This window comes from Onthophagus taurus, chromosome 6 (assembly GCF_036711975.1).
Source record: "Onthophagus taurus isolate NC chromosome 6, IU_Otau_3.0, whole genome shotgun sequence".
Lineage (NCBI taxonomy): Eukaryota > Metazoa > Arthropoda > Insecta > Coleoptera > Scarabaeidae > Onthophagus > Onthophagus taurus.
Window position 1 is genome coordinate 4065110 of NC_091971.1, and position 12479 is coordinate 4077588.

Sequence of the window (12479 nt, forward strand, 5' to 3'; positions counted from 1 at the left end):
TAGAGTTAAAATCTCATATACAGGTCACACAAAAAACGCCCCAAGCTGTAATTCTGTCATTTACATTCCGATTTCCATTGGAAAATGTTTATTTGTAGCATGAATCATAGCATTCAGCAAACCATTTCATTTGATACCTCGTTCATGAAAATCAGAAGGTAAATGACAGAGTTACAGCTTGCAGCGTTCTTGTGTGACAACCTGTATATAGAGGTGTCTTTTCTCTGCTAAAATTACTTTCAAAATGAATGTATTGTACATCAATGGATTCAGAAAACGAATCTCTATCCAATGACGTTAAGAACAATATATGGAGCAATTTGAAAAACAAAAGTTAATAATCGTTTAAAACTGAAGAAGGCCTTGGAAAAAAATTATTTGTAGCATGAATCATAGTATTCATCAAACCATTTCATTTGATACCTCGCTCATGAAAATCGGAATGTAAATGACAAAGTTACAGCTTGGGGTGTTTTTTGTGTGACACCCCTGTATATATAATTTTGACGTTTAATGACTTTTAGGTTAAAATTTTAAAAATTATTACTTCCGACTATATTTTTTTACAAGAATATGTAAATCTCCGTGAAATTTCCTTTAAAACGACACCAAACACGACATATTTATCACTAAAAAAAACAACCGAGATAGGACGATTTAAAAATCATTTTGACAGTTGACGTGGTTTTGAGGTTAACTTTTTTATTCTTTAAGACAACCCGTTCGAGTTTCGTCTCATTTTAAATTTTATTTAAGAAAATAGAGTTAAAATCTCTTAATACATTATTTTGACAGTTGACGTTTATGATTTTGAAGTTAACTTTTTTATTCTTTAAGACAATCCCGTCGTGTTTGGCGTCATTTTAAAGCATTTTTTTGAAGACGCACGGCTAAACCCGAATATTTCGAGTTCTAGGTCTAGTGTTAGTTCTAGTTTTAATTGTTATGCAGCACTAGACCAAGAACTAGAATCATTCGACTTTAACCGTCTTATGAGACGCAATGCTAAACTCGAATATTTCTAGATCTAATGTTATTTCTAGTGACAGTACAAGTGTAGAACTAAGGCTCGTTACTACCATCTTCTGGTTAAGGTATCTAAGGGATTATTACCATGGTAACGGCTATTTTACGCGCTCTGATTGGCTAGTAGATGGGTTTATCTATAAGATAAATGTAACTAAAAGATGGTAGTAACGGGCCTAAAACTAACACTATACATAGAACTAGAATCATTTGGGTTTAGCCCAAGGACAGTAGAATCTAACAAGACTGCTACATCCATTGTTGTGACAACCTGCCCGCAAACTACGTCATACCATTTTCCACGCCCAGCTGTTGTTATGGTCTGTGTTTGCTGTGTATTATTAGAGGTTATATCCTAGACGTATTCATTATATTTTTGAAGTTTTATGTTTTTAGACGTATTAATGTCTATCATATAACCTCTAAAAACACAGACAGTTACCAGGCGTGGCAAATAGTGTGACGTAGAGTGCGGGCAACCAACCCGTAGTGGACTACAAAAATACAATGGATGTAGCAGTCCTGTTAGATTCTACTGTCCTTGGGTTTAGCCGTCTTTAGAGACGTACGGCTGTAATATTGTAGTGTGCATTGGAAAAAAAATATTTGTAGCATGAATCATAGTATTCATCAAACCATTTCATTTGATACCTCGCTCATGAAAATCGGAATGTAAATGACAAAGTTACAGCTTGGGGCGTTTTTTGTGTGACACCTGTATATATAATTTTGACGTTTAATGACTTTTAGGTTAAAATTTTAAAAATTATTACTTCCGACTATATTTTTTTACAAGAATATGTAATTCTCCGTTTTTCCTATAAATAATTTCCTTTTTTATTTAATTTCCTTTAAAACGACACCAAACACGACATATTTATCACTAAAAACAACCAAGATAGGACGATTTAAAAATCATTTTGACAGTTGACGTTTAATGGTTTTGAGGTTAACTTTTTTCTTCTTTAAGTCAACCCCACCGAGTTTAGGTTCATTTTAAATTTTATTTAAGAAAATAGAGTTAAAATCTCTTAATACATTATTTTGACAGTTGACGTTTATGATTTTGAAGTTAACTTTTTTGTTCTTTAAGACAACCCCGTCGAGTTTGGGCTCATTTTAAAGCATTTTTCTGAAGACGCACGGCTAAACCCGAAACTTTCTAGTTCTAGGTCTAGTGTTAGTTCTAGTTTTAATTGTTATGCAGCGCTAGACCAAGAACTAGAATCATTCGACTTTAACCGTCTTATGAGACGCAATGCTAAACCCGAATATTTCTAGATGTAATGTTATTTCTAGTGACAGTACAAGTGTAGAACTAAAACTAACACTATACATAGAACAAGAATCATTTGGATTTAGCCGTCTTTAGAGACGTGCGGCTGTAATATTGTAGTGTGCTTTGGAAAAAAATTATTTGTAGCATGAATCATAGTATTCATCAAACCATTTCATTTGATACCTCGCTCATGAAAATCGGAATGTAAATGACAAAGTTACAGCTTGGGGCGTTTTTTGTGACACCCTGTATATATAATTTTGACGTTTAATGACTTTTAGGTTAAAATTTTAAAAATCATTACTTCCGACTATATTTTTTTACAAGAATATGTAAATCTCCGTGAAATTTCCTTTAAAACGACACCAAACACGACATATTTATCACTAAAAACAACCGAGATAGGACGATTTAAATATCATCTTGACAGTTGACGTTTAATGGTTTTGAGGTTAACTTTTTTATTCTTTTAGACAACCCCTTCGAGTTTCGTCTCATTTTAAATTTTATTTAAGAAAATAGAGTTAAAATCTCTTAATACATTATTTTGACAGTTGACGTTTATGATTTTGAGGTTAACTTTTTTATTCTTTAAGACAACCCCGTCGAGTTTGGGCTCATTTTAAAGCATTTTTCTGAAGACGCACGGCTAAATCCGAAACTTTCTAGTTCTAGGTCTAGTGTTAGTTCTAGTTTTGTTATGCAGCGCTAGAATTCGACTAAAGCCGAATATTTCTAGATCTAATGTTATTTCTAGTGACAGTGCAAGTGTAAAACTAAAACTAACACTATACGTAGAACTAGAATCATTTGGGTTCAAAAATGATTCTAGTTCTAGGTATAGTGTTAGTTATACATAGTAACAGTACTAGTGTAAAACTAGAATTAACACTAGACCTAGAACTAGAAACTTCCTATTGACTAAAACATTCATGAAAGATAACTATAGTAGACGCCACGAGAGCTGGCAGTAAATCATCATTTTCCGCTCTTACAAATGCCATACGTAGTTCACAAACCGCTAGAGAGTAATGTGTGTTGGAAAGAGATAGCATTAGTTTAATATGTCTACTGTACAATTCAAATGGCCACGTCGAAAAAGTATGTCTGTTCTTCTAAGGGATGTCATTCTATAATTATAACCTCAAATCGAAACGTCTTGTGAGCGCTGTCACGAATCTATTAGTGTTTTCACAAGCCGAAAATGCTTTCTTTGAAAGGAAAATCATTAAATAATAATATCTTTGACAATGTTTGACATATAACCTTCATTACTAACATAACATAACCTACATTTAAATGTATGTGGTGAAATAATCTAAGTCGTACGTCCATATTTTGATTCATACCATTTTTAAGCGATCTGTCACTGCCAGCTCTCGTGGTTTCTACTATATTTAGTAGTTTGAATCTTTTATTTAAAAAAAAACGAAATTACGTTCCAAACAATCTAATAATTATTAATGTGAATCAATATTTTAATTTCAGACCGAATGTGGTTGCCAATTTACATCAAAATTAGAGGGGATGTTCAAAGATATGACAGTATCAAACACGATTATGGATGAATTTAAAGAACACGTTGCCAAAAATGAGGTATAAACAACGACCTGACAACATTGCAAGCTGCTCTTCTCTCTGTATAGAGTATAACGCGTTAGAAACTGTCCCATTTGCTTTTGTTTATAATATTTTTTTATAAAAATGGATTAGAAAATGTAAAATTGAATCCAGAGAGAAGCGAAGCTAATTACGTTGCCATATCGTTTAGTATAAATAAATTTTTTAAATGTGTCTTTTTAACATGTAATCTTTTTTAGACAAATTTAGGGGGAGTCGATTTGTTTATGAGGGTGCTAACGACCGGATTTTGGCCCACCCAAAGTGCGACCCCCAAATGTCACATACCAGCAGTTCCGTTAGCAGCTTTCGAATGTTTTCGAAGGTTAATAAATATACAGTGTTTCCCAAAAGTAACGAAAAAGTTTTTTTTAAGAGTTTCAAATATCAAAAATCAATAATGTTTGTTATTTTTGGGAAATTATATACAGTATTAATAAACCAAGGAGTTTCTCAAATTTATTTAAATTTAAATTTTTAGATTTTATTTAGCTAAACATAGCGGTCGCCAATTAACTTTACAACCGCAATTGGGTAACGCAGATTTAAACGCAGTCTTTTACGGTCCGAAAAAAGAAGAAAGCGATAAAGAAGGTGCGTGCTCATCTTCGACAACGAGCGTCGTTTCAAATCGTTCGGGTCCTCGAAAACATATAATCCAAGTTTCAACGTATCAAATGGTTGTTTTAATGCTGTTTAATAATCACGAGAAGCTTTCTTACGAAGAGATTCAAAATGAAACGGATATACCCGAAAGAGATTTAATCAGGGCTTTGCAATCGCTCGCGATGGGTAAACCAACGCAACGAATACTCATTAAAAATCCAAAAACGAAGGATATCGAGCCGTCTCACGAATTCTTCGTAAACGATTCGTTTACGTCGAAATTACACCGCGTAAAAATACAAACGGTTGCCGCGAAAGGCGAGAGCGAACCCGAACGAAGAGAAACGAGAAATAAAGTCGATGAGGATCGTAAACACGAAATAGAAGCCGCCATAGTGAGAATAATGAAAAGTAGGAAAAGGATGGCGCATAATTTACTCGTTACGGAAGTTACTGAACAATTGAAGAGTAGGTTTTTGCCGTCGCCGGTTATTATAAAGAAAAGGATTGAGGGTTTGATCGAAAGGGAGTATCTCGCTCGGACTCCTGAAGACCGAAAAGTGTACACCTACGTCGCGTAAACGAGACCGGACAGTTCTAGACGTTCTCGAGTGATCTCTCTTTGTAACGTTTAAACTCTTTGAACGAAATAAAAAATTAATTATTATAATAAAAGTAAAAAAAATTATTGATTAAATAAATGGAAAAACGAGATCAGCCCACGAAGAGATCTGCTGAAAGAAGATGTTTTATGATGGAAAGTTTTGCGGAATCTCATTTCGGACGGTGTTTTTATTACGAGTGCGTAACCCGGTTAAAAGGATAAGAGATAGGATTGATTGTACCAACTTCTAGTATCATTTTAAATAAATTATTCCAAAATACAGATGCCGTTAATTCCAAGTTTTTAGAACCAAAAGAATTAATTAAAATAAAAAAGATTTAAATTTAAATTTGAATAGTGTTGTATACATATATATTATATATTGTATTAATTATTTAAAAGAAAAATTTAAAAAAAAAATATAATGCGATTCTGCCTAAATCAAGAATTTACTTTTTTGTTAATACGTAAATTAATGAATACTCGACGCCCAAAATTCCGGGTTTCTTCTACTTATTTACGAATGGAAATTAATAGAAGAAGACTTGTGCAGCGCGCTACAAGTGTTATTAATATTTTTGGTTTTATTTTCCGCTCGAATGGACTGTTGAAGCGTTAAGCTGAACAAAAAAGAATACAAGAAAAAAGATGGATTATTACAAATTAATTAATTATGCCCGTTTATTTTGAATGATATTTGTGACCGTCATCTGTGACAAAAAGAAAACGTTTTTGCATAGACTCTATATTATCGGAGAAGAATGTGTTTTTAATATTTTAAAATAAATTGTTCTAATAATTTTCGATTATATCTTTTTTCTTCTTTACTTTTGTTTTCAAGTAAATGCAAGAAATATTATGTGACTTTTTTTTTATTTTATTCCTATAGCATTTTTAATTCATTTATTATATTATTAACAATCGTCTATATACAAATAATTCCTTACAATTTAATCTATAACAATCGTGATAAAATATCAAGCTCACAACTATTTCCAAGTCTCCCTTCTATATTTATGTATATCTATGTACACCACTTCAGCAATATCACTCAATGCATACGAAATGGCTTTGAACACAATCGGCTGGCAGAGATATCTTTCTTTAATCTGACTAAGCTTTCGATTACGTTGACCACGAATTATTGTTGCTAAAAATTACGCACTCAGTATGTTTTTTTCAACAACCAGACTTCTGCTAAACTGGCAATTGTGACTTCCACATTCATCATAGTGAATGTGGTGAATACTACAAGTCTGATAAATATTGTCCTACGCCATTCTATGCTGGGCTTTTCGAATGCAAAGGAAATGCTTGAGTGTCATGATTGGTTTGCGCTTGCCGAATGCTGCAGAACCAAATTCTCTGTACTGAATATTCTGGCTGTTCCGTGCGTCTTCAGCAGTCTTCAGAGGCACGGCGAAACCCGAAACTTTCTAGTTCTAGGTCTAGTGTTAGTTCTAGTTTTAATTATTATTCAGCGCTAGATTGTTATATATTTTTAATAAACTAAAACTAATCCTAGAACTAGAAATATTTAGGTTTAGCCTTTTTCTTTTATATTATGAACCTTATTAAGTCTCAAACTAACAACATTACAAAACACAAATAAAATAAATTAAATAATTGCTAATTCAAAGTATGAAATATTGGTTGCCTACCCATGTTTGACATCACAACAGGGGCTTTTGGTCATTATTTCAATTTAATACAATTTATTCACGATTATAATTTGAAACGATTTTTTTTATAATTAAATTAAATTATTATTAAATTAAATTATTATTAAATTAAATTATTATTAATTTTTTTATTTATAATTCGATGAATACGCCATCTGTTGAATTAATCCGCAATTAAAAGCGGAGTTTCAAACCAAGTTCGAAACAATATCTATTAAATTCTCCTTCACTGGTTTGTCTGGTTTACAATTTAGTTCATGCCGAGAGTTGTCCGTGGAAGGTGCGGTTCTCTAATGTTGAAAAAAATGTTGTGTTATACGTGAAAAACGTGTCGATCATAACATACGTGTACAGTCTACATAAAAAATTAGTAAAAAGTAAGATTCACTATATTCGTAATTATATTATAAGTAATAATCTAATTTTAAATACTAAAGAAAGAAAAACGTTTTATTTCCTTCGTTTACTTTTTTCGTACATTTATTTACAAATTTAAAACTTGCGTTGGTGTTAATAATAAAAAAAATTAAGATTGCGATGATATCCAAAAATATGTCAATGTCAACAAAGACAGTGACAAGTCTTGTCAATTTTTAATAATTTTAACTTCACATACATATTTTATAGTTTATTTTAGCGAAATCTCGCGAATTTTTAACAACAGTAAGTAATCCATTAGTTTTATTAAAACTTCTCTCAGCCGGAAAACACACGCGATTTGAATTTGTATTTTGATATCAAAACGCGAATCTCTTTGTCGGTTTTTATCTTGCAAGTTTTTGCGTGTTTAATTCTTTCCGTACCATTCATCTGTATTATGCAAATTGATGTTATTTTGTACTTTTGGTGTTGTACTAATGTTAATTAATTAATCGGGGTTTGTTTATCTTTTTCAGATTAATAATGGCTAATGTTCTTTGCACGTGTCTTTTTAGGATTCTTTTACCACTGATTATTTTACCATGTAAGTATACATTTTAAGTTATTTTCATTAAGTGAAGTTTATTAACTTCCAAAGTTACCATTTAATAAGACTATTTAGATAATGCAATCTTTAGAAAAGAGAAGTCTTTCATAAGATTTTGTTTTAAGTCTGGAGCGTTGATACATTTTGTAATAACTTCATTGAAGTTGCACTAAAATCGCGGTTAAGGTACAATTCCGAGACAGACAACAGATTGCAAATCGCAGGTGACAACTGGTTAATTGTACCTTAAGTTTCATTATTGAATATTGTTTCTAAATAACACATTGGATATGATTTTGTAACTATTTTGACTTTTAAAATCACACAAAACCACCGACTTTATTGAATCACTAAAATATTTGGTCTAAATGAAGTTTTTGTTGAAAATCTTCAATACAATGGCAGTTTTTTGGTGGATGATGTCACTTTAAGAAGTCATTAACATAACGAAAAAGAGTGAACATTGAAATTTGACTTTATAATTAAGAAAAAAACTTTAAAATAGGATATCTAGAAATGTAAAAACAGAAATAGAATAATTATGCTCCTGTAATTGCGGCAAATTGTTCTCCAGTGTGGCAAAAATTTTCGTAGAAAATCAATGAATTCTAAAAATAAGCATTCCTTAACATTTCCGTTTGCCTCGAGTAAAGGAATAAGATTAAAAAAATAAATAAATTTGTGGTATAATAATAAATAAGTAAACAAAATATAATAAAAGTTATTTAATGTATATTGCAATTATGATCCAATCTTTGATAATAAATATTACCAAGGCTTATCATGTTGGCGATGATTCACGGTTAAAAATAAATTCAACAACATTATTTCGAATATATAAGTAATCAAAAGCAATAACAAATGTATTTTTTATAATTTTAATGCAACAACGCGGTATAACTATGCTTGGATTAATTTACATATTTTATCATCCATATAAAAAGGATGTCGTTCAAGGTCAATAAGAAAAAAATTTCCCATTTAAAAAGCCACATCAAAAATATGCTTTAAAAAACGTTTTAAGTTTGGATCAAATCCAAATTACGAATCAATTTAAATAATTACAAGTCTTTGTTATTAAATAAACAATAAAATGATGTCATAGTTCCCAGATTATTAATTTACTTAGAAAACAGTGAAATCATAGGTTAAAAGCTCAACTCAAATGTAGCTTGTGTTATATGTAAAAGCTGGTATAAAAGCTTTACTGTGATATAATTACAGATGTAATAAATATCATTCATTTGATATCTTGGAATTTGAACCAAATGTACTACAATGAAATGAGGGATCGTTTAGCTCACTTCGCTGAGGTAGTTCCATAAAACTGGAACAAACTATCACTTCTAGCGCCTCGCCCGCAAGCGACCTCGGCGATGTGAAGTTAAACGATTCCTCATTTAAGTGTAGTACGTTTAGAACAATTCTAAGACATTAAATGAACCATATCGTCTGATATCGCCGAGGTTGCTTATTAACTTCAAATAAATAATTAATTTTGAAAAATAAAACTGTAGTTGATGAATTTAAAGTTGTTGCAGTGTTAGTAAACTTCCTAGTATTTTTAACGATTGTTCCCAATTCATGCCAAGTTTCAAAGGATATCATTTTGGACCACTATTTTTAGACTATGCGAAATATTTGTATAAAAAAATAGTTCTAATTTTCTTATTACAACTTTTATATAAGCAATAATTTATCTCAACAAAGTATATATAGTCAAAACATTACATTAACACGATTAGCTTTGATCTTTTTAAAGTTCATAACTCAAGTATCAATCACACTGACCTCTTTAATTTGTTTTGTAAATTATAAATGAATCAAGAACGATTTAAAAAGATGTCTGATGTAATTGTTAAGATCATAAAAAATGAGGATGACTTTATAACTAAATCAATCAAATTAAAATTGATCGAGTTAGAAAATAATTTTTGTTTTATGTAATAAAGATGAGTCATAAAAATTGAAAGTGTTTTCTTGTAGTACAAAAGCTTTGTTGGCTTTCCCATTTTCCACGTGGAAGCGACCGATGTCATGCCTATTCGATAAAAGGTTATTGGCAGCGCTTACCTTCGCCCGTATCCATGAATGGGACAGTCCCTGCCATTGATTAAAAACGGAAATGAGGTCGACCCATTATTTTCGATCAAATTTTTATCGCCCTATTTTAACACATTTATTTAAATTAATATAATTTAATTTAAAACGATTTTTACAGTGAACTAAAAAAACATCTAGATTTATGTATTTTAGTTCCACGTGGAATGTTTTTCGAAGGGGATGAGGATAACGTAAACATTGACATACATCATCGTGTCCTAGATTCAAAGCGCGTGAAATTTTGGCGGAAATGTCAGACGAAATCCCTTATGAAAGTGTTATAGTTAGGGGAGAGAGAAAAAAAAGTCAAAGGTAATCTCGGTCAGGGTGGTTTCCACGTTAAGGTTTGCGGGGGTGGCAACTCGAAACGTATCACTGCCTCGATAACCCCAGTAATTAAACAAAAAAGAAGGTGTGGGTTGGGCACGCGACACGCCAACCTACCTTTTATAACTAGAAAATCTTGCAAAGACAACGCACAAACCGTTTTGCGTAACTGAATATGTTCGTGGGTGCGTTCCACAAATTTCCGGCCTTCCGGAAAATGTTTTAATGGACTTCATCGTGTATCAAATTGATTTATTACATTTTTTTATTACTAAATTTTATGTATCAATTTCAAAAATGTTTTTTTATTAAAGATCTAGCTGAAAAGAAAACTAAAAATATACAGGGTGTTTCATTTAAAATGACATCTCGAAAACCAAAACTCGAATCAGTAAATTTCAAGTAAATTTTTTTTGGTGAAAATGAGCAGTTTTTTTTCAGGGTTGCCTAAAGGCCCTTCTGACGTCATTTTCATTTTTTCAAATCGCACATATACTTTTTTCTTTCAACGTCTTGAACAAACTAAGTATTTTTTGCTTAGAAATTTTTTTTCTTAAATTCGGCCCAAAACTTTCTAGTTCTAGGTCTTGTGTTAGTTCTAGTTTTAAATGTTATGGAGCGCTAGACCAAGAACTAGACTCATTCGTCTTTAGAAGTCTTATGAGACGCAAAATTAAACCCGAATATTTCTAAATCTAATGTTATTTCTAGTGACAGTGCAAGTGTCAAACTAAAACTAACACTATACCACAGAATAATCAGAAATGACAGTGAGTCCGTCTAGACAAAATCGGGCCTTGTGAATCGCCATTTTATTGGAGTTTACTTTGAGCTAATATCACGTCGGTTTATTATTTACTACGAGCCCTAACAACTATACAGGATGTCCCGCAACGATTGTACAAAACTGCATCAGCGTGTTCTATGATCAAAAATAAACAAAAAAAGCCTAATAAACATAGGTCCGAAAATGGACCATTTTCGAGATATGCAAAGATTTAGTTTCATAAGTTGATATTGTTAACATCATGAATTTAAATTTGTTTTTATAATAATTAAGTCGTTACTATGATTACGATAAGTTGTCTAATCAAAAAAAAATAATAATACTTCACGAAATTATTATTTTACTATTTAATTTAATAAAACTATTAAGTATGGCTCCTATTAATTACTCCAAGGAAGAGATGGCGGATATGGTGTATTGTTACGGACTAGCTGATGGAAATGCGTCGTTAGCAGCTCGTCATTACGCGCAAAGGTTCCCGAACAGACGATTGCCTAATAGTCACACCTTTAGCAGACTATTTCTCAGATTAAAAGAAACGGGAAACGTAACCCACAGCCATTCCACGGAGAGACATTACACAAGGCCGGTGGAATTAGAAGAAGCAGTTTTGAGAAGAGTCGATGAAAATGCCTCAACCAGCATTAGAAGAATTTCTGCACAAGAAAACATTAACAAAACAACCGTTCACCGCATTTTAAGGGAGCAGTTGCTTTATCCTTATCATTACAACACCGTTCAAGCTCTAACAGAAAATGATGGCGAAAAAGAGAGATTTTTTGTAGGTGGGCCATACAGGAAGAGGTAGTAAACGTCGACTTTCCCATAAACATTGTATTTACGGATGAAGCAACATTTACTCAAAGCGGAATTTTTAATATTCATAATGCGCACGTTTGGAGCGATGAAAATCCCCATGCAATACTAGAAACTCATCATCAGTGGCGATTCAGTGTTAATGTATAGGCTGGAGTTATAGGTGGTCAGTTATTGGTCCATTTTTTCTTCCAAAGAGATTGACAGCCGATGTCTACATACATTTTTTACAAAATGACCTTACAGAGGCATTTGATGAATTACCTCAACAAATTCTAGAAGATTGCTACTTTATGCACGATGAAGCACCAGCACATTATGCACGCGCTACTCGAGCATACTTAAATAACAGATTTGGCAATAAGTGGATTGGCCGAGGAGGTCCTGTCCCGTGGCCACCTCGTTCACCAGATTTAAATCCGTTAGATTTTTGGTTTTGGGGACATTTAAAACAAATTGTTTATTCTGAAGACGTTCAAAATGTGCAGGATTTGTACAATAAAATTAGCAACGTATTTGACACAGTAAAACAAATTCCTGGTATCTTTGAACGCATTAGAAGTTCATTTAGAAAACGTATCCGTTTGTGTTTAGAAGTAAATGGTGCGCATATTGAACATTTATTATGACATGAATCTTTTCCAGTTTGTTAAATATTCGTT

The 12479-nt window shown here is 32.1% G+C and overlaps 2 protein-coding genes across 13 annotated transcripts in view; both read left to right on the top strand.

Moving 5' to 3' along the window:
* LOC111414993 (cullin 3) overlaps positions 1 to 5994 on the top strand; it is a 28301-nt gene extending 22307 nt beyond the window's left edge. For all 5 annotated transcript variants that reach the window (XM_023046467.2, XM_023046468.2, XM_023046465.2 and 2 more), the window contains 3 exons: positions 3794 to 3901; positions 4126 to 4250; positions 4407 to 5994. In XM_023046467.2, coding sequence (XP_022902235.1) covers positions 3794 to 3901; positions 4126 to 4250; positions 4407 to 5112 — 939 coding nt within the window. In that variant the 3' untranslated portion in view covers positions 5113 to 5994. The remainder of the gene's footprint in view (positions 1 to 3793; positions 3902 to 4125; positions 4251 to 4406) is intronic.
* Positions 5995 to 7079: 1085 nt separating this feature from the next.
* Positions 7080 to 12479, top strand: part of LOC111415002 (piezo type mechanosensitive ion channel component) — a 36366-nt gene continuing 30966 nt past the window's right edge. For 7 of the 8 annotated variants that reach the window (XM_071196970.1, XM_071196975.1, XM_071196973.1 and 4 more), the window contains exons 1-2: positions 7080 to 7194; positions 7714 to 7781. In XM_071196970.1, the coding sequence (XP_071053071.1) occupies positions 7721 to 7781 (61 nt within the window). In that variant the 5' untranslated portion in view covers positions 7080 to 7194; positions 7714 to 7720. Of the gene's footprint in view, positions 7195 to 7418; positions 7481 to 7713; positions 7782 to 12479 lie in introns of those variants that run through there. The other variant, XM_071196971.1, reaches the window with a different exon arrangement.